Below are 23,622 nucleotides of genomic sequence, written 5' to 3' on the forward strand. Positions count from 1 at the left end.
AGTAAAGAGATTGCCAGTGTATGACAAAAGTAGAGTTAGTAAACTAACAAATTTCTACACTTTGTGTTAAATAAGATTCGTTGAAAAGCCGTCTTCTGAAAAGGACCTTTGGAAGTGAAATTGTAAATCATATCTAAGTGACACACACAAAAATTAATGTACGACAAAGGAGCAAGAACTATACAATGGAGAAAAGACAGTCTCTTCAAAAAATGGTGTGCTGGGAAAACTGGACAGCTACATGCAAAAGAATGAAATTAGAACATTCTTTAACACCACACAACAAAAATAAACTCAAAATGGATGAAAGACCTAAATGTAAGACCAGAAACTGTAAAACTCTTAGAGTAAAACATAGGAAGAACACTCTTTGACATAAATCGCAGCAATATCTTGTTTGATCCATCTCCTAGAATAACGGAAATAAAAACAAAAATAAACAAATGGGACCTAATGAAACTTAAAAGCTTCTGCACAGAAAAGAAACCATCAACAAAATGAAAAAACAACCCAAAGAATGGGAGAAAATATTTGCAAATGACGTGACCGACAAGGGATTAATCTCCAAAATATTCAAATAGCTCATGCAGCTCTATGTATGTAAAAAAAAAAAAAAAAAAAAAAAAAAAAAAAAAGGCAGAAGATCTAAATAGACATTTCTCCAAAGAAGAAATAAAGATTGCCAAAATGCATAAGAAAAGAGGCTCAACATCACTAATTATCAGAGAATTGCAAATGAGAACTACAATGAGGTATCACCTCACACCAGTCAGAATGGCTATCACCAAAAAGTCTAAAAAACAATAAATGCTGGAGAGGGTGTGGAGAAAAGGAAACCCATCTATACTATTGGTGGGAATGTAAATTGGTACAACCACTATGGAGAAGAGATTGGAGGTTCCTTAAAAAACTAAAAATAGAACTACCATATGATCCAGCAATCCCACTCCTGGGCACATACCTAGAGAAGACCATAATCCGAATAGATACGTGCATGCCTATGTTCATTGCAGCACTGTTTACAATAGCCAAGACATGGGAGCAACCTAAATGTCTATTGACAGAGGAATAGATAAATAAGATGTGCTACATATATACAATGCAGTATTACTCAACCATAAAAAAGAATGAAATAATGCCATTTGTAGCAACGTGGATGGACCTAGAGATTATCATACTAAGCGAAGTAAGACAGATAAAGACAAATATCATATGATGTCACTCATATGTGGAATCTATTTTTTTAAAAAGGTACAAAGGAACTTATTTATATAACAGTGCAAAATCAACACACAACAATCAGGGTTTCTTTTTCTATACCAGCAATGAACAACCCAAAAAGTAAATTTAAAAAAATTCTATTTACAATATTATCCAGTAGAGTAAAATACCTAGTAATAAATTTAACCAGGGATATGCAAAACTACAAAAAAAACTGTGAAAAGAACTTGAAGAAGACCTAAATAAATGGAAGGATATTCCATGTCCATAGATTGGAAGACTTTGTATTGTTAAAATGGCAGTACTGGGACTTCCCTGGTGGTCCAGTGGCTAAGTCTCCGCACTCCCAATGCCGGGAGGCCAGGTTTGATCCTTGGTCAGGGAACTAGATCCCATGTGCATGCTGCAACTAAAGATCCAGCCAAATAAACAAATATTAAAAAAAAAAAAAAGCAGTACTACCAAGAGTGATCTGAAGATTCAATGCAATCTCTATTAAAATTCCAACAGCCTTTTCTGCACAAATGGAAAACCTGATACTAAAAATTATGGAATTGCAAGCAGTCCTAAATAGCACAAACAATCTTAAACAAACAAAAAGAACAAATTGGGAAGAGTCACACTTTCCTGATTTCAAAACTTAGTACAAAGCTATAGGTACTGGTGTAAGTATAAACATGAAGACCGGGGACTTCCCTCGTGGCACAGTGGATAAGACTCCATGATCCCAATGCAGGGGGCCCAGGTTTGATCCCTGGTCAGGGAAGTAGATCCCACATGCATGCCGCAACTAAGAGTTCGCATGCCACAACTAAGGAAACCGCATGCCACAACTAATGAGCCCTGGAGCCACAACTAAGGAGCCTACAAGTCACAACTAAGGAGCCCGCCTGCTGCAACTAAGACCCCATGCAACCAAATAACTAATATTAAAAAACAAACACAAAGACCACCAGAACAGTATAGAGAATCCAGAAATAAACACATACCTCTGGACCACTGATTTTCAACAAGTGGGCCAAGACCATTCAATGGGGAAAGAATAGTCTGGACCTGGGTCAACAGTATAGCTCAAGGAAAGAATGATGTTAGACAACTATGTCAACACCATATTCAAAAATTAAATCAACATGGATCTAAATATAAAAGGTAAAGCCATAAAACTCTTAGAATGAAATATAAAATTTGGTAATGTATTTTGAGATATGACAGTAACGCATAAACAATAAAAGTAAAAACAGATAAATTGGACTTCATCAAAATTAAAATGAAAGTATCTTATCAAGAAAGAAAAAAGACAATATCCAGAATGGATGAAAATATTTTCAAATCATGTATCTAATACCTAATTATCCAGAATATACATAGAACTCTTGCAACTCAACGAAAAGGAAAAACAGCCCAAATACAATACATTTAAAGGACTTAAATGGATATTTCTCTGAAGATTTTTTTTTAATGGCCAAATTATGAAAAAATGCTCAACATCATTAGTCATTTAGGAAATGCAAATCAAAAGCACAATGAGGTACCACTTTACCCACACTAGGATGACTATAATCAAAAAGCAGAAAACACATTTTGGCCAGAATTAGAGAATCTGGAACCATCATACATTTCTGGTGGAAATGAAAAATGGTTCAAGATACTGTGGAAAAAACAGTTTGGCTGTTCCTCAAAAAGTTAAACATAAAATTGCCATATGAGCCAGAAATTCCATATTTATATACACACACACACACACAGAGTAAAGTATACAAAAAAGCAGGCAAGTATGGTCCATGAAAAAGAAAAATATAAATCAACAGAATCTGTCCCTGCAAAAGACTTAATGGCAGATATATCAGACAGACTTTAAAACCACTATCTTACCAATGCTCAAAGAACTTGAAGAAGATGTGAACAAAGTCAAGAACATGATGTGTGAGAAAAATGGAAATGTCAGTGATACAGAAAACCTAAAAGGAAACCAGAAAGAAGTTATGCAGCTGAAAAGTACAATAACAGATGAAAAATTCATACAGATATTCAAAGGCAGATTTGAGATGGTAGGAAAAAGAATCAGTGAACTTGAAGATAGGACAATGGAAATTATCAATGCTGACGAACAGAAAGAACAAAGATTGAAGAAAAGTGAACAGAGCAATAGGACCTGTGAAACACCATCAGCTGGAGCAAAATACATATCATGGGAGTCTCAGAAGAAGGAAAGAGAAAGGGGCACAGAGAATCTTTGAAGAAATTCACAGAAATATACAAAAAATATTTGACAAACTAATATTTGAATGAAAAGTTCCCAAATTTAATGAGATACATGAATATAAACATCCAAGAAGCTCGACAAACTCCAAGTAAAATGAAATCAGAGGCCCATATCAAGACACTTTATAATCATACTTTCAAAAGACAGAGTGAATCTTGAAAGCAGCGAGAAGAGACTCATCACATACAACAGATCCTCAGTTAAGATTACCTTCAGACTTCTCATCAGAAACTTTGGCGGTCAGAAGACAGCACGTCTGTATATTCAAGGGCTAAATGAAAACACCTGTCAACTAAGAATACTATATCCAGCAAAACTGTCCTTCAAAAAGTCAGGAAGAAACCAAGATATTTCCAGATAAACAAAAGTTGAGCGAGTTCATGACCACTAGATGTGCCCTGCAAGAAATGCTCAAGGGAGTCCTGCAAGGTAAAATGAAAAGACACTAGACAGTAACTTGAAGCCGTACAAATAAAGATCCAATAAAGGCAAATACATAGGCAATTATAGAACTAGTATAACTATAGCAATCACTTTTAACTGCAGTTGATCTTTTTTATGTGATTTAAGAGAGTTATACATTTTTAAAAATTTAGAATGAAAGTATTAATGTAACTTTGGTTTGTAATTCCAAGTCTTATTTTTCCTACATAATTTGGAGACTAAGACATTTAAAAGAATTATTCGTTTTTGTTTTGGAGCACACATTATAGAAAGATGTAATTTTGTGGTGGGAGGGAGGGAGACGCAGGAGGGAAGAGATATAGGGATATATGTATATCTATAGCTGATTCACTTTGTTATAAAGCAGAAACTAACACACCATTGTAAAGCAATTATACTGAAAGATGTAATTTTGTGACATCAACAACTGAAAGGGGTGGGGACAGAGATATAAAGGAGCAGTTTTTTGCAGGTTATTGAAGTCAAGCTACTATAAATTCAAATAAGTAACCATAACAAAATGAAAACAGGTTACATTCTCAATATAAAGGGCAGAGTACTTCATATTAGAATTAAAATGTCAGGATACCTATTCTTTACCAAAAAACATACTCATAAAGAATATGGAAAACCTTACTAAGGTGAAATACCCCCATGATGCAAAACCCTCAAGCACATCAAAGAAAGGAACAACTGACTGGTGAGTGAGAACTTATCATTTTACAAGTCAAGTGGTTTTCAGTTACAGTCACCCTCCATATGTAAGGATGCTGAACCCGCAGATACAGAGGGCCAACTAAGGGACTTAGGCCATCAGTCAATTTTGATATCCTCGGAGGGGATCCTGGAACCAATCCCCTGTAAATACCAAGGGATGACTATACTTGCTTTCAGTTGAGAGAGAACTTAATCAGAGTTACCAGCTGATAGATCATTAAAAGTATATTTTTCTTTGTTAGATCTTTAGTGGCATATGATTTGTAAGGATTCAAAAAATTTAGAGGCATTACTATAATAAAACTCCATTCATTCATATCTACTTATTTACGCAAATTTTCTCAATGCTTACATCCATGGAATTGAACTTGCAATAGAATTAATGCTGACTATTTCTCATTTTAGTAATTCTCATCCAATGATAAACTAGTTTGTAAAAAAATCTACCCAACTCCATCTCTGTAAGATGCTTTTCCAGTAAAATTTTACTTTTGTATTTAATACTTATTCCTAAATATTTGAAATATATTCACTTTGATTAATTGAAATAATAAGACTGAGAGTTTTATCATGACAGGAAACTTTTTCAAACAACACTTAAACATCAACTTATTCATATTTTTTACTACAGGGTAGTGTGATAAGGTGATCAATAAAACAGCTGCAATTTCTTAAAAAAGAATATGAAGCAGAATTTTGTGTGCACCTGAGTTACAAGGCTTTTCAAGTGTTCTATCAGTGCGCCCATCTCCCACTTGTGCCCCACTGAGAGCGCCTCTTTTGCAGGGGCCAATATTTCATTTTTGTTAGAACCTACAGTACAGAGCAAAGGATACTTAGTAGATTCTCATAAGTAGTTGCTGAATGAATACCTGAGTTAAATAAACATTAATTAAAAGAGATTTATTTTTGTGATGAATAAAGTTGTGATAAAATCAGTTGAAGGGTTCATCGATTTCTTATACTTTAAATATGAGTACAAGATATTTATGAGAAAACTGGAGAATTTAAGGAAAAATAATTCTAACTTTCATATGAAAAATGATCCATCTTATCCTGAGCCCTTGAGGATTCTCTGGATTCAATAACTACTTCTTGGTGATTTGTTTTTATTATTCTTTGCTTTGTAACTTTGTAAAACCCTAATATTATACCCAAATCTCCTAGTTACTTTGAGAATGTCTCCAAGTACATCTATAATATAGGTCTTTGTAAATAAGTGAGACCAGATTTAACTTAGTGGGCAAACTACTCAGTTGACAGAGGAAGGAGATCAACATAGCACAGTATGATGTGGAACTCACCTCTCCCCACAAACACATCAAACATACACCTAGATGTGGAACAATTCTCACTTAAAACTAACTGGAGACTGGCAGAAAGAATCCTGTACAACCAAGGTTGTAAGAAAGATCCATACAGAATCAGGTAGGAAGTTAAGAGAAGTGATCAGGCTGGAACCTGTGCTCCTGAGAGAAGACATGGAAGAAAAGGGAGATTAGACAGATGGAAATCCTCTCTGGGGAGCAAGTGGTCGAGCAACATATTCAGGGACCCAACATAGGAAAGATGAGCCCCTCGGCTGGTTGGAGTGCCAGTAAGAGTAATAGGAAGGCTATGGGAAACCTGGACTTTGCCAGTGAGGAGCATGCACATGCTTGCTTGCTCCTGAAGCAAGGCAGATTGAAAACTGCATTCATGGCTGACCAGTTTCCTGTGACTGACCCAGCAGGCACCCAAGCCTGAGCCCAGCAAATGCTCAAGCACCACTTGCTGCACAGTGCACCGCCTCACTGGGTGAGGTCCCAGATGTGTGTAACAGAGGTGGCTCAAACCCAATATGGCATCTGAACAGAGAAGGGACAGTCATTACTGGTGCTTACACAGTTAGCACATCAGAAGCAGCCATGATCTCCATCTGCAGTAAGAACACCACAGCCCATGCCCAGACCCACACTGAGAGCCCACACGGGCCCTACTTGTTCTACAGCACAACTCCACACCAGGTCAAGGGAAGCAGAGGGCAAGGGAAGAGCCCAGCTGTGAGGGAAAAAGGAGGCTCAGACCCAAAGCAGCATTGGAGAAAGGTGGTGGTGGGGGCAGACATTGCTGGCACTCACACAGGCAGTGCATCAGCAGTCCAGATCTCTGCCCTGGCAGGACTGCCACGGTCTGCGCGTGGGGCTCAAGCCAAGTACCCTACCTTGCTCCAGAGCTGCTTCCCTCTGGAGTAAGGGTGCCAGTGCTGGGAATGGGAGAACACATACTTAAAGAGAATGGAGCCAGCTTGGACCCAGCCCTCAGGGCTTGTAGACCAGCAACACAGAACCTACCCCCAACCCCAACAGGGCAGAGACAGCCACTGAGCAGAGGGGAAGCCTGAGCTCAAACCTGTATCCAGCCCTAGTCCCTACATCTCCAGCAACACCTACTATCAATGTGATAATTGCCAGCACAACCTGAGAAAAGACATGACTTGTGTTCAAGTCAAATCCAGCTATACCACCAAAGCCACTGGGCACACGCAGACAGTATGGCAATGCTCCCACATAAGGTCACCTCTTCAGGATTGCAGTAGATAACTGCTTCACCTATTTCATAGAGACACAGTAAGTTAAGCAAAATGAGAAGACAGGAAGAATTTGTCTCAATTGAAGAGCAAGAGAAAATCCCTGAAAAAGCAACTACTGAAATAGAAATAAGCAATTTACTAAAGACTGTGAAGCATTAGTAATGAGAATAAAGCAAGTAATAAAATGGCAATAAGTATGCACCTATCAATAATTACTTGAAACATCAATGGACTAAATGCTGCAATCAAAATACATGGTGTGGCTGACTGATTAAAAAACAAGACCAATCTATATGCTGCTTAGAAGAGACTTACTTCAGAGCTAAAGCCACATACAGACTGAAAGTGAGGGGACGGAAAAACATATTTCATGCAAACAAACAACAAGAAAGCAGAGGTAACAATACCCTATCACACAAAATACATTTTAGAACAAAGTCTTTAACAAAAGACAAAGAAGGTTACATAACGAGGGATCAATACAAAAAGAGGATATGACACTCGTTAACATATATGTACCCAATACAGGAGCACCTAAATACATAAAACAGATATTAAATATAAAGGGGGAAATCGACAGTAACAATAATAGTGGGGGACTTTAACACCTCACTTGAATCAATGGACAGTCCATACAGACAGAAAATTAGCAAGGAAACACTGGCCTTAAATGACACATTAGACCAAATGGACTTAATTGATATTTATATAGCATTCCATCCAAAAGCAGCAGAATACACATTCGTTTCAAGTGCACATGGAACATTCTCCAGGATAGATCACATGCTAGGACACCAAAAAAAAAAATAAGCCTCAGTAAATTTAAGAAAACTGAAATCATATCACGCATCTTTTCTGACCACAACGCCATGAAATTAGAAATCAACTACAAGAAAACACTGCAAGAAACACAAACATGTGGAGGCTAGACAATATGGTACTAAACAACCAATGGATCACTGAAGAAATCAAAGGGAAATTTAAAAATACCTGTAGACAAATGAAAACTAAAACACAATGATCCAAAATATATAGGATGTAGAAAAAGCAGTTCTAAAAAGGAAGTTTATAGTGATGCAAGCTTACCTCAGGAAACAAGAAAAAATGAAAACCCTAAGCTTACACCTAAAAGAACTAGAAAAAGAACAAAACCCATAGGTAGAAGGAATGAAATCATAAAAATCAGAGCAATAAAAAATGAAATAGAGAATAAAAAAGTTCAATGAAACTCAGAGCTGGTTCTTCAAAAAGATAAACAAAATTGATAAACTTTTAGCCAGACTCATCAAGGAAAAAAGAAAGGGCCCAAATCAATATCACAAATGAAAAAGAAGTTACAACCGACACCACAGAAATACAAAGCATCATAAGAGACTACTATGAACAACTATATGCTAATAAAATGAACAACCTGAAAGAAATGGACAAATTACAATAAATGAAAATCTCCCAAGACTGAACCAGGATGAAATAAAAAGTATGAACAGACCACTTACCAGCAATTGAACTGAATCTGCAACTAAAAATGAAGCAAAACAAACAAACAAACCTCCCAACAAACAACAGTTCAGGACCAGATGGCTTCACAGGTGAATTTTACCAAACATTTAGAAAAGAGTTAACACCTATCCTTCTCAACCTGTTCCCAAAAATTGCAGAGGAAGGAATGCTTCCAAACTCATTCTACAAGGCCAGCATTACCCTGATACCGAAATCAAAGACACCACAAAAAAGAAATTACAGGATAATATCACTGATGAACATTGATGCAAAAATCCTCAATAAAATATTGGCAAACCGAATTCAACAATATATTAAAAGGATCACATACCATAATCAAGTAGAATTTTTCTCAGGGATGCAAGGATTTTTCAATATCTGCAAATCAACCAATGTGATAGACCACATTAATAACTTAAAGAATAAATCCATATGATTATCTCAATAGATGCAGAAAAAGCTTTTGACAAAATTCAATATCCATTTACGATAAAACTCCTCAGAAAATAAATATAGAGAGAACATACCTCAGCATAATAAAGGCCATATATGACAAACCTACAGCTAACATCATACTCAACAATGAAAAGCTGAAAGCATTTCCTCTAAGATCAGGAACAAGACAAGGATGTCCCTCTTGCAACTTTTATTCAACATAGTTTTGGAAGTTCTAGCCATTGCAATCAGAGAAGAAAAAGAAATAAAAGGAATCTAAATTAGAAAAGAAGAAGTAAAACTGTCACTGTTTGCAGATAATATGATATTATACATAGAAAATCCTAACAGATGCTACCAGAAAACTACCAGAGCTCATCAACGAATTTGGCAAAGTTGCAGGATACAAAACTAATAAACAGAAATCTGTTGCATTTCTGTACACTAACTGAGAGATCAGAATGAGAAATTTAAAAACAATCCCATATACCATCACCTCAAGAAGAATAAAATACCTAGGAATAAACCTACCTAAGGAGGCAAAAGACTGTACTCTGAAAACTATAAGATACTGATGAAAGAAACTGAAGATGATACAAACAGATGGAAGGTTATACCATGTTCTTGTATTGGAAGAATCAATAGTGTAAAAATGACAATAATCACCCAAGGCAATCTACAGAGTCAATGCAATCCCTATCAAATTACCAATGGCATTTTTCACAGAACTAGAACAAAAAGTCTTAAAATTTGTATGGAAACACAAAAGAAGCCGAATAGCCAAAGCAATCCTGAGAAAGAAAAACGGAGCTGGAGGAATCAGGCTCCCTGACTTCAGACTATACTACAAAGCTACAATCATCAAAACAGCACTGTACTGGCACAAAAAGATAAATATAGATCAATGGAACAGGATAGAAAGCCCAGAAATAAACCCATACATCTATGGTCAATTAATGTAAAACAAAGGAGGCAAGAATATACAATGGAAAAGAGACTGTCTAGTCAATAAGAGGTGCTGGGAAAACTGGACAGCTACATGTAAAACAATAAAACTAGAACATTTTCTTACACCATACACAAAAATAAACTCAAAATGGATTAAAGACCTAAATCTAAGACTGGATACTAAAAAACTCCTAGAGGACAATACAGAACACTCTGACATAAATCACAGCAATATCTTTTTCGATCTCCTAAAGTAATGGAAATAAAAACAAAACTAAACCAGTGGGAGCTAATTAAACTCAAAAGCTTTTGCACAAAGGAAACCACAAACAAAACGAAAAGACAACCCACAGAATGAGAGAAAGTATTTGCAAATGATGCAACCAACAACGGATTAATCTCCAAAATTTACAAACAGCTCATGCAGCTCAATATCAAGAAAACAACCCAATCAAAAAGCAGGTGCAAGATCTAAATAGACATTTCTCCAAAGACAGACATATGGCCAAGAGGCACATGAAAAGCTGCTCAACATCATTAATTATTAGAGAAATTCAAATCAAACTACAGTGAGATAACACCTCACACCAGACAGTATGGCCATCATCAAAAAGTCTACAAACAAAAAATGCTGGAGAGGGTGTGGAGAAAACGGAACCCTCCTACACTGTTGGTGGGAATGTAAACTGATACAGCCACTATGGAGAATAGTATAGAGGTTCCTTAAAAAACTAAAAACAGAGCTACCACATGATCCAGCAATCCCACTCCTGGGCATATATCCAGTGAAAACCATGGTTTGAAAGGATCTATGCACCCCAGTGTTCACTGAAGTGCTGTTTACAATAGCCAAGACATGGAAGCAATGTAAATGTCCATTGACAGAGGAATGGATAAAGAAAATATGGTACATACATATAATGGAATATTACTCAGTCATTAGAAAGAATGAAATAACACCATTAGCAGCAACATGGATGGACCTGGAAATTATCATACTGAGTGAAGTAAGTCACACACAGAAAGACAAATATCATATGATATCACTTATACGTAGAATCTAAAAAAAAATAACAAGTGTTCGTGAAGATATGTAGAAATTGGAACCCTTGTGCACTGTTTGTGGAATATAAAATGGTGCAGCTGCTGTGAAGAACAGTATGGTGGTTCTTCAAAAAATAAAATTTAATTACCATGTGATCCAGCAATACCATTTCTTGGTATATATCCAAAAGAACTAAAAGCAGAGTCTCAAAGAGGTACCTGTACACCCATGTTCGTAGAAGCATTATGCACAACAGCCAAAAGGCAGAAGCAAACCAAATGTCCATCAACAGATGAATGAATAAACAAAAATATGATATATACACACATGGACTATTATTCAACCTTTAAAAAGGAAATTCTGACACATACTACAACATGGATGAACCGTGATGACATTACACTAAGTAAAATAAGCCAGTCACAAAAAGACAAGTCCTGTATGACTTCACTTATATGAAGTATCAAGAGTAGTCAAACTCATAGAAACAGAAAGTAGAATGGAGGATGCCACTGGCTAGGGGGCAGAGGGGAATGGGAAGTTTTTTTTAATGAACATAGAGTTTCAGTTTTGCAAGATGAAAATGTTTTCAAGGTTGGTTATACAACAGTGTGAATAAACTTAACACTACTGAACTGTACACTTAAGAATATTAAGATGGTAAAAAAACAAACAAGGATGCCTGCTTTGGTAACTTATATTCAACTTTGTACTGGAAATTCTAGCCAGGGCTATTAGGCAAAAAAATAAATAAATATCAATAAAAGGTATTCAAACTGGAAAGGAAGGAGTAAAACTATCTCTATTTGCAGATGACATGATAGCAAATATAGAAAATCCTAAAGAATCTACAAAGCAACTATTAGAACTAGAACAAATTCAGCCATGCAGGATATAAGATTAACACTTGAAAATCAGTAGTATTTCAACACACTATCAGTAAGCAATCAAAAAAGAAACTAAGAAAACGATTCTATATGCAATAGCATCTAAAAGAACAAAATACAAGCCTACACGGCTCTTTGGTGGGGCCAATGGCAGACTCCGGAAGGGCTCACGCCAAGGAGTACTTCCCAGAACTTCTGCTGCCAGTGTCCTTGTCCTCACAGTGAGCCACAGCCACCCCTGCCTCTGTAGAAGACCCTGCAACACTAGCAAGTCACCTTGCAGGACAGACCCCGGACTTGAGTACATGTCTGCAGTGACCCAAACACAGGTAGGACATTCCGCAGGAGTTCTTGGATCCCAGCACGAGGCCATGTAGGGGTCAGAGGATCCATCCAGGCTCTGGTATGGTCATAACACAGGTCCTGTCCAGCTGGGCTCACCCACCTGTGCCCATAATATGCCAGAGCATTGTCTTAGCTTTCCCGGGCCATGTGGATGAAAGGCTCTTGGTGCTCCAGCCACGTGTCAGGGCTGTGCCTCTGAGGCGGGAGAGCCAACTTCAGGACACTGGTCCACAAGAGATCTCCCAGCTCCACGTAATATCAAATGGCAAAAATCTCCCAGCGATCTCCATCTCAATGCCAAGACCCAGCTTCACTCAACGACCAACAAGCTACAGAGCTAGACACCCTATGCCAAACAACTAGCAAGACAGGAACACAACCCCACCCATTAGCAGAGAGGCTGCCTAAAATCATAACAAGGCCACAGACACCCCAAAACACACCACCAGACGTGGACCTGCCACCAGAAAGACAAGATCCAGCCTCATCCACCAGAACACAGCACTAGTCCCCTCCACCAGGAAGCCTACACAACCCACTGAACCAACCTTAGCCACTGGAGACAGACATCAAAAACAGCGGGAACTACGAACCTGCAGTCTGCAAAAAGGAGACCCCAAGCACAGTAAGATAAGCAAAATGAGAAGACAGAAAAACACACAGCAGATGAAGGAGCAAGGCAAAAACCCACCAGACCTAACAAATGAAGAGGAAATAGGCAGTCTACCTGAAAAAGAGTTCAGAATAATGATAGTAAAGATGATCTAAAATCTTAGAAATAGAATTGAGAAAATACAAGAAACATTTAACAAGGACCTAGAAGAACTAAAGAGCAAACAAACACTGATGAACAACACAATAAATGAAATTAAAAATTCTCTAGAAGCAATCAATAATAGAATAACTGAGGCAGAAGAACGGATAAGTGAACTGGAAGATAAAATAGTGGAAATAACTACTGCAGAGCAGAATAAAGAAAAGAGAATGAAAGGAATTGAGGACAGCCTCAGAGACCTCTGGGACGACATTAAACACACCAACATTTGAATTAAAGGGGTCCCAGAAGAAGAAGAGGAAAAGAAAGGGACTGAGAAAATATTTGAAGAGATTATAGTTGAAAAAGTCCCTAATATGGGAAAGGAAATAATCAACTCCAGGAAGCACATAGACTCCCATACAGGATAAAATCCCAGGAGAAACAAGCCAAGACAATATTAATCGAACTGTCAGAAATTAAATACAAAGAAAAAATGTTAAAAGAAGCAAGGGAAAAACAAGTAACACACAAGGGAATCCCCATAAGGTTAACAGTTGATCTTTCAGCAGAAACTTTGCAAACCAAACAGGAGTGGCAGGCCATATTTAAAGTGATGAAGGAGAAAAACCTACAACCAAGATTATTCTACCCAGCAAGGACCTCATTCAGATTTGATGGAGAAATTAAAACCTTTAGAGACGAGCAAAAGCTAAGACAATTCAGCACCACTAAACCAGCTTTACAACAAATGCTAAAGGAACTTCTCGAGGCAGGAAACACAAGAGAAGGAAAAGACCTACAATAACAAACCCAAAACAATTAAGAAAATGGTAACAGGGCTTCCCTGGTGGCGCAGTGGTTAAGAGTCCACCTGCTGATGCAGGGGACATGGGTTCGTGCCCCGGTCCGGGAAGATTCCACATGCTGTGGAGTGGCTGGGCCCGTGAGCCACGGCCGCTGAGCCTGCACTCCGCAACGGGAGAGGCCACAACAGTGAGAGGTCCGTGTACCACAAAAAAGAAAAGAAAAGAAAATGGTAATAGGAACATACATATTGATAATTAACTTAAATATAAATAGATTAAATGCTCCAACCAAAAGACATAGACTGGCTGAATGGACACAAAAACAAGACCCGTATATATGCTGGCTACAAGAGACTCACTTCAGACCTAGGGACATACACAGACTGAAAGTGAGGGGATGGAGAAAGATATTCCATGAAAATGGAAATGAAAAGAAAGCTGGAGTAGCAATTTTCATATCAGACAGACTTTAAAATACAGACTATTACAAGAGACAAAGAAGGACACTACATAATGATCAAGGGATTGCTACAAGAAGAAGATATAACAACTGTACATATTTATGCACTCAACATAGGAGCACCTCAATACATAAGGCAAATACTAACAGCCATAAAAGGGGAAACGGACAGTAACACAATCATAGTAGGGGACTTTAACACCCCATTTTCACCAATGGACAGATCATCCAAAATGAAAATAAATAAGGAAACACAAGCTTTAAATGATACATTAAACAAGATGGACTTAATTGATTTTTATAGGACATTCCATCCAAAAACAACAGAATACACACTTTTTCAAGTGCTTAAGTTCTCCAGGATAGATCATATCTTGAGTCAAAAATCAAGCCTTGGTAAATTTAAGAAATTTGAAATTGTATCAAGTATCTTTTCCGACCAAAATGCTATGAGCCTAACTATCAATTACAGGAAAAAAATCTGTAAAAAATACAAACACATGGATGCTAAATAATACACACCTTAATAACCAACAGATCACTAAAGAAATCAAAGAGGAAATCAAAAAATACCTAGAAACAAATGACAATGAAAACATGACGACCCAAAACCTATGGGATGTAGCAAAAGCAGTTCTAAGAGGGAAGTTTATAGCAATACAATCCTACCTTAAGAAACAAGAAACATCTCAAATAAACAAACTAACCTTACACCTAAAGCAATCAGAGAAAGAAGAACAAAAAACCCCGAAAGTTAGCAGAAGGAAAGAAATCATGAAGATCAGATCAGAAATAAATGAAAAAGAAATGAAGGAAACAATAGCAAAGATCAATAGAACTAAAAGCTGGTTTTTGAGAAGATAAACACAATTGATAAACCATTAGCCAGATGCATCAAGAAAAAAAGGAAGAAGACTCAAATCAATAGAATTAGAAATGAAAAAGAAGTTACAACTGACACCACAGAAATACAAAGAATCATGAGAGAGTACTACAAGCAAAGCTATGCCAATAAAATGGACAACCTGGAAGAGATGGACAAATTCTTAGAAATGCACAACCTTCTGAGACTTAACCAGGAAGAAATAGAAAAGATGAACAATTACAAGCACTGCAATTGAAACTGTGATTAAAAATCTTCCAACAAACAAAAGCCCAGGACCAGATGCCTTCACAGACGAATTTTATCAAACAAATAGAGAAGAGCTCACACCTATCCTTCTCAAACTCTTCCAAAATATAGCAGAGGGAGGATCACTCCCAAACTCATTCTACAAGGGCACCATCACCCTGATAACAAAACCAAAGATGTCACAAAGAAAGAAAACTACAGGCCAATATCAGTGATGAACACAGAGGCAAAAATCCTCAACAACATACTAGCAAACAGAATCCAACAGCATATTAAAAGGATCATACACCATGATCAAGTGGGGTCTATCCCAGGAATGCAAGGATTCTTCAATATATGCACATCAATCAATGTGATACACCATGTTAACAAACTGAAGGAGAAAAACCATATGATCATCTCAATAGATACAGAGAAAGCTTTCAACAAAATTCAACACCCATTTATTATAAAAACCCTCCAGAAAGTAGACATAGAGGGAACTTCCCTCAACATTATAAAGGCCATATATGACAAACCCACAGCCAACATCATCCTCAATGGTGAAAAAAAAACTGAAACCATTTCCACTAAGATCAGGAACAAGACAAGGCAGACCATTCTCACCACTATTGTTCAATATAGTTTTGGAAGCTTAGCGACAGCAATCAGAGAAGAAAAAGAAATAAAAGGAATACAAATTGGAAAAGAAGAAGTAAAGCTGTCACTGTCTGCAGATGATATGATACTATACATAGAGAATCCTAAAGATGCTACCAGAAAACTACTAGAGCTAAGCAATGAATATGGTAAAGTAGCAGGATACAAAATTAATGCACAGAAGTCTCTAGCATTCCTATAGACTAATGGTGAAAAATCTGAAAGTGAAATTAAGAAAACACTCCCATTTACCATTGCCACAAAAAGAATAAAATATCTAGGAATAAACCTACCAAAAGAGACAAAAGACCTGTATGCAGAAAATTAAAAGACAATGATGAAAGAAATTGAAGACGATACAAATAGATGGAGAGATATACCATGTTCTTGGATTGGAAGAATCAACATTGTGAAAATGACTCTACTACCCAAAGCAATATACAGATTCAATGCAATCCCTATCAAACTACCACTGGCATTTTTCACAGAACTAGAACAAAAAATTTCACAATTTGTAGGGAAACACAAAAGACCCTGAATAGCCAAAGCAGTCTTGAGAACGAAAAATGGAGCTGGAGGAATCAGGCTCCCGGACTTCAGACTATACTACAAAGCTACAGTCATCAAGACAGTATGGTACTAGCACAAAAACTGAAATATAGATCAATGGAACAGGATAGAAAGCCCAGAGATAAACCCATGCACATATGGTCATCTTATCTTTGACAAAGGAGGCAAGAATATACAGTGGAGAAAAGACCACCTCTTCAATAAGTGGTGCTGGGAAAACTGGACAGGTACATGTAAAAGTATGAAATTTGAACACTCCCTAACACCATGCACAAAAATAAACTCAAAATGGATTAAAGACCTAAATGTAAGACCAGAAACTATCAAACTCTTAGAGGAAAACATAGGCAGAACACTCTATGACATAAATCACAGCAACATCTTTTTTGACCCACCTCCTAGAGAAATGGAAATAAAAACAAAAGTAAACAAATGGGACCTAATGAAACTTAAAAGCTTTTGCAAAGCAAAGGAAACCATAAAGAAGACCAAAAGACAACCCTCAGAATGGGAGAAAATATTTGCAAATGAAGCAACTGACAAAGGATTAATCTCCAAAATTTACAAGCAGCTCATGCATTTCAATATCAAAAAAACAAACAACCCAATCCAAAAATGGGCAAAGACCTAAATAGACATTTCTCCAAAGAAGATATACAGATTGCCAACAAACACATGAAAGGATGCTCAACATCATTAATCGTTAGAGAAATGCAAATCAAAACTACAATGAGATATCATCTCACACCAGTCAGAATGGTCATCATCAAAAAATCTACAAACAATAAATGCTGGAGAGGGTGTGGAGAAAAGGGAACCCTCTTGCACTGTTGGTGGGAATGTAAATTGATACAGCCACTATGGAGAACAGTATGGAAGTTCCTTAAAACAATAAAAATAGAACTACCATATGACCCAGCAATCCCACTATTGGGCATATACCCTGAGAAAACCATAATTCAAAAAGAGTCACGTACCACAATGTTCACTGCAGCTCTATTTACTATATCCAGGACATGGAAGCAACCTAAGTGTCCATGGACAGATGAATGGATAAAGAAGATGTGGCACATATATACAATGGAATATTACTCTGCCATAAAAAGAAATGAAATTGAGTTATTTGTAGTGAGGTGGATGGACCTAGAGTCTGTCATACAGAGTGAAGTAAGTCAGAAAGAGAAAGACAAATACCGTATGCTAACACATATATGGAATCTAAGGGAAAAAATGCTCATGAAGATCCTAGGGGCAAGACGGGAATAAATAGAGAGACATACTAGAGAATGGAGTTGAGGATATGGGGAGGGGGAAGGGTAAGCTGGGACAAAGTGAGAGAGTGGCATGGATATATATACACTACCAAACATAAAATAGATAGCTAGTGGGAAGCAGCCACGTAGCACAGGGAGATCAGCTAGGTGGTTTGTGACCACCTAGAGGGTTGGGATAGGCAGGGTGGGAGGGAGGGAGACCAAGAGGGAAGAGATATGGGAACATATATATATGTATAACTGATTCACTTTGTTATAAAGCAGAAACTAACACACCATTGTAAAGCAACTGTACTCAAATAAAGATGTTAAAAATAATAAAAAAATTAAAAAAATAAAAGAACAAAATACTTAAGAATAAACTTAAGCAAGTATATGTAAGTTGTATACTCTGAAAACTACAAAACATTGCTGAAAGTAATTAAAAACCTAAATTAATGGAAAAACATCTCATGTTCATGGATTCTAATACTTAATATTCTTAAAGTGGCAAGATTCCCCAAAGTGGTCTACAGATTCAATGCAATCCTTATCAAAATCTCGTCTTGGACCTCCCTTGTGGTGCAGTGGTTAGGGACCTGCCTGTCAATTCAGGGGACACGGGTTTGAGCCCTGGTTTGGGAAGATCCCACATGCTGCGGAGCAACTTAGCTTGTGCACCACAACTACTGAGCCCGTGCACCACAACTACTGAAGCCCACGCGCCTAGAGCCCGTGCTCTGCAACAAAGAGAAGCCCCCACTTGCCGCAACTAGAGAAAGCCCACGTGCAGCAACACAGACCCAACTCAGCCAAAAAAATAAAACAATTAATTAATTAGTTTAAAAAATTATAAAATCTCAACAGCCTTTTTGTGTGGAAATAGGAAAGCTAACATAAAATTCATAAGGCCTTGCAAGAGACGTGCTGCAGAGCACAGTTTAGCAGTTTCAAAATAAGTTAAACACAGAATTATCACATGATCCATCAATTTCACTCCCAGGAAAGAACTGAAAATAGGTCTTCAGACAAAAACTTGTACATGAATGCTCACAGCAGCACTACTCCCAATAACCAAACATGGAGTCACCCCCAAATGCCCATCAAATGATGGATAAACAAAAGGTAGTATATACATACAATGGAATATTAATCAGTCATAAAAGTGATGAAGTAGTAATACAAGCTACAACATGGATGGGTCTTGAAAACATGATCAGTGAAAGAAGCCACCCACAAAAGGCTTCATGATTCCATTTATATGAGCTATCTGGAAAAGGCAAACCCATAAACAGAAAACAGATTAGCAGTTGCTAGGGGCTGAGGGGAATGGGGAGTAACTGTTTATTAAGCTATATAGTACTGCTTATTAAGGGTAAGGGTTTTCCTTTTGGTGTGATGAAAATATTCTGGAAGTAGGTGGTGTTTATGGTTGCATAACATCATGAATGTACAAAATGCCACTAATTTCTACACTTTTAAATGGTTGAAATGTGAATTTCATGTTATATGTATTTTGCCACAATTAAAATAGGGGAATCCCTTGCCATATTCTACAAAGATTTATATTCTGCCCAGTCCTCAGTATTGTCACATAGCCTGCCTCATCCTACTAACCAACCTAGGTCACCCTGGTCTACCCAGACTTGTCCCTTCTTTGAACAACCATGAGTCCTAATGATGCTCTAATTCATTTGAATTATTTATCACATATTTTTTTTCAACATCTCAACTTTTCCCCTGGATTAGACAAAAATCATTCACTTTATTCCTACCACTTCTTTATGCAACTGCAAGACTGTCACTAGAAGGTTCACAATGTCACTGGACATCCCTGTGGCGTAGTGGTTAAGAATCTGCCTGCCAATGCAGGGGACACGGGTTTGAGCCCTGGTCCGGGAAGATCCCACATGCTGCGGAGCAACTAAGCCCGTGTGCCACAACTACTGAGCCTGCGTGCTGCAACGAAGAGTAGCCCCCACTTGCTGCAACTAGAAAAAGCCAGCGTGCAGCAACGATGACCCAACGCAGCCAAAAATTAAGAAAAAGAAGGTTCACAATGTCACCTAATGAGGTCTATCAAAAAACTTTTTTATGGCCCAGTTTCACAACTCAGTAAGATCACAGGATCTGCATTTACCTACATGGCACCTTTGTCCTACTGTTGATCTGCTGTTCTAAATCAGAAGTCAGCAAACCTTTTCAGTAAATGTCCACATAGTAAACATTTTAGGCCTGTGAGCCACACAGTCTCTGTCACAACCACTCAACTCTGCCCTTGTAATTTGACGGCAGCCACGGCCATAAATGAATGAGCATGGCTGTGTTCCAATAAAACTTTACAGACACTGAGATTTGAATTTCATACAGTTTTCACATCACAGACTACTACTCTTGATTTATTTCTCAATCATCTAAAAATTCTTAGTTTGTGGGCCATAAAAACACAGGCAGCATGCTACATTTGGCCCATGGACTGCAATTTGCTGACTTCTGTTCTATATTTTTCCTGATGTTAACATATCTATTTCTACTATTTCATATGAATGCATAGATATTTTATAAACCTCAAATAATCAGTGTTAAGCAAAACTGTGCATAAATTAAACGACTCACCTGGGATGTGATCATTTTCTGCTGCTCCTGGAAGAATGTAGAGAACTGAGGGGCTACACCTGAAAAAGAAGGAAAGCTCATGAGTGACATCACCTGCCTAGAAAGCTCCACATAGCAGCTGGCGAAACACCTCAGAATGGGAGACACTTTGAGAAGCAGCAGAAAGGATAACAGTGAGGGAGGGAAGCACTCGGGTGTCCATGCATGACTCTGGGATGATTATGTAATATTTGGACAAGTTCGTTTTCAAATGTAAAAACATTTGGTTTCTGCTGATTTGTTAACAATGTATGCTCTAACACAGAAAAAATATAAACAACACATTTAACTAATTAACCCAATTAGGAAAAGCCAAGGAATAGAACACAATGCTTTCATTAAAACTGATGCTGAGCAAAAATATTCAGCACAAAAATTTGTAATGTTCATTACAAACCAGAGAATCTCAACAAGGTTCTGAAAAAAAGGATGGGGTATTTTTGGAAGGAAAAAAGGGCTGGTCTTTTTTGGAAGGAAAAAAAACGGTTTACTCTTAAATTGGTTTCAGGTCTCAAAAGTATTTTTTAATTAAAAAAAAACAAACCAAACCAAACTAGTTTTGACTTATCTGTTGTTAATGCAGAAAAGACCTGCCTAGACCATCAAGAGACTCCATGTCTCCTCTTGATTCTGCCATAACAAAACGTAGAACTGTAACCACTTAACATTTTTGACCCACTTCTTGCCCACCCCAATCCAACTCCATCTTTTAAGTAAAGCAGAAATAGACCTGTCTTAAGTCCAAGTCTTAACGACCTGTCTTGCAGTACCATCTCTGATTCTGTAAGATCGGGATACAGGGGGCATCGGTATATCTCTAGTTGTGCCGAGTGTGGGAACAGCTCAGAGCTCAGAAAGAGTGGAGTAAAGAGTGAAGGAAGACGGTAATTCCCTCCCCTGTGGCTGGTCAGCTCTTCCCGCCACAGGATGCCTTCACAACTCCCCAAGAAGCAGTATCTTCTGTTCCTTTTGTCTTGTCCTCCTATCCCAACCACAGCGTACATCTCTCTGGAAAGTTGGCCCAAGGTTTCCACCATCACCCAGTCTGTGAGTCTGCATATGACTGGTTCCGGCAGGAGGACCCAAATTGCTTCCAGCTGAGCAACAAGCGTCTTTGCACCTGGGCTCTGGATCTCTCCTGAGGTCTCAGGCGCACTGATTGTCCTACCGGGACAATTCCCGCTCCCGGGAATCCCCCTTCCTACCTCACAAAAGCCGCTTTGTTGCAAGAAAGGTGAAACCTAAGCCAGTTAGAATATTCATCCAAGATCGAAAGCTCCTGGACCTTAAGCAGGACCTCCTGTAAAAGCAAACTGGTGCTACTGAGGGCACAGGCAAAGCTGGAGGGGGTCAGAGGGGCCTGGACGCCTCCACTTATGTTCACAGGTTCTTTAGAAACAAGAAGAAATCCCCCCAAACCAATGCTGCATTCACTTCAAAACTATTTCCTTGAGGGGTTAGGGTACTCAAGCTGCTTACTGCTGCGACCGACTCATGCTCAGATTTCATGCTGGGCAGAGAAGGAGGCATGGGATCTATCCTTGCTCCTTCCCCTGCTCTCTTCGCCACTTTGAATTCCTATCCCGTCTTGGAGCCTCACTGTTAGAAAGGGGACGCGACGCTGACCACAGGTGGTTGGGAGGATTCAGCGAGATACTGAGTGGAAAAGAACAAGGGTCTCCGCTGAGAAGAAAAGTGCGCATCTACTGACAGCCAAGGGCCAGTTTCCGCGCGGTCTTACCGAGGCCTCAAACGACAGGGCACCTTGGAGATGAGAAAATTAAGCGCTGGGACGTGCAGGTTCTCAACAGGTGCATAAAAACGGGGCCAGATTTACACCGAATCTGGACACAAAGCCGTTTCCTCTTTCACCCGCCTCTAGCCTGGAGCTTCATCTTCCCCCGGTGCTCCACGGCAGCGTCCTGCTCGCCAGCTGCCGGGGTCGCAGCCGCCGGAGGCTCCGCAACCATCTCCTCGCGAGACAGCGGCCGCGGAACGGGAACACGCCCAGCATCCGGGGGGAGGGGGGAGGGGAGGCAGTGCACATGCGCAGAAGGCCCATAGTGACAGCCCCGTCCTGTGCCAGAAAGCTGTGCACGGTACATTTCCTGAAAGCCTTAGAGCCACTTCAATTAGAAAAGTCTCTGCGATGGAAATAAACTTATGGTTACTAAAGGGGAAGGGGGGAGCGATAAGTTAGGAGTTTGGGATTACTATATGTAAAATAAACAAGGACCTACTGTATAGCATAGGGGAATAATATTCAGTTTCTTGTAGTAACCTATAATGGAAAAGAATCTGAAAGTATTTTTATGTGTATGTATATAGATTATATAAAACTGAAGTTCTATATATATATATACACACACACATATATGACTGAATCACTTTGCTGTGCACCTGAAACTAATACAACACTAAATCAAGTATACTTCCTTCAATTAAAAAAAAAAAGGGTCGGTGACTTTGGGCACATTGGGTAAAATTGCCAGATTTAGCAAATACAAGCCATGAGACATACTTTTATTCGTTGTTCATCTGAAATAAATTTTAAGTATCTAAATTACATATCTTTCATTATTTTCCTGATATATTGGCTCTCCTTAACAGTTCCTTGCAGAATTGAGTTATAGAATTTCTTCCAGAGACTGTTACATTGCTCCATTTTCATTATAACATATCTTCTACAGTAGTCACATCTCTCTTACTTCGTTCTCTGTCCATTGGACATTCATTAATGAGAAAAGACATTCAACTTTAGCGTTCTGAGCAGATATAATGGCATAAAGTTAACAACTCTAGGAATTGCTCTTCAGATTTGATTTGTTGAAACAATACCATTATTCATGGCAGAACTTGCCTTTTCCATTCTTCAGGATTATGATGGATCTCTTGATTAACAAGTTTTTAACATGCTGTCTGTCCACTGATAAAAAAACTTTTTGTCAATTTTTTTCCTTTCCTTTTTAACAC

At 38.2% G+C, this 23,622-nt stretch overlaps 1 protein-coding gene across 1 annotated transcript in view; it reads right to left on the reverse strand.

Moving 5' to 3' along the window:
• The window catches only part of ZNF37A (zinc finger protein 37A), a 57,994-nt gene extending 35,379 nt beyond the window's left edge, over nt 1-22,615 (reverse strand). The window contains 2 exon segments of the mRNA XM_060286340.2: nt 20,611-20,669; nt 22,391-22,615. Coding sequence (XP_060142323.2) covers nt 20,611-20,625 — 15 coding nt within the window. The 5' untranslated portion in view covers nt 20,626-20,669; nt 22,391-22,615.
• Nucleotides 22,616-23,622: the final 1,007 nt, after the last annotated feature.

This window comes from Globicephala melas, chromosome 16 (assembly GCF_963455315.2).
Source record: "Globicephala melas chromosome 16, mGloMel1.2, whole genome shotgun sequence".
In the NCBI taxonomy this organism is placed as follows: domain Eukaryota; kingdom Metazoa; phylum Chordata; class Mammalia; order Artiodactyla; family Delphinidae; genus Globicephala; species Globicephala melas.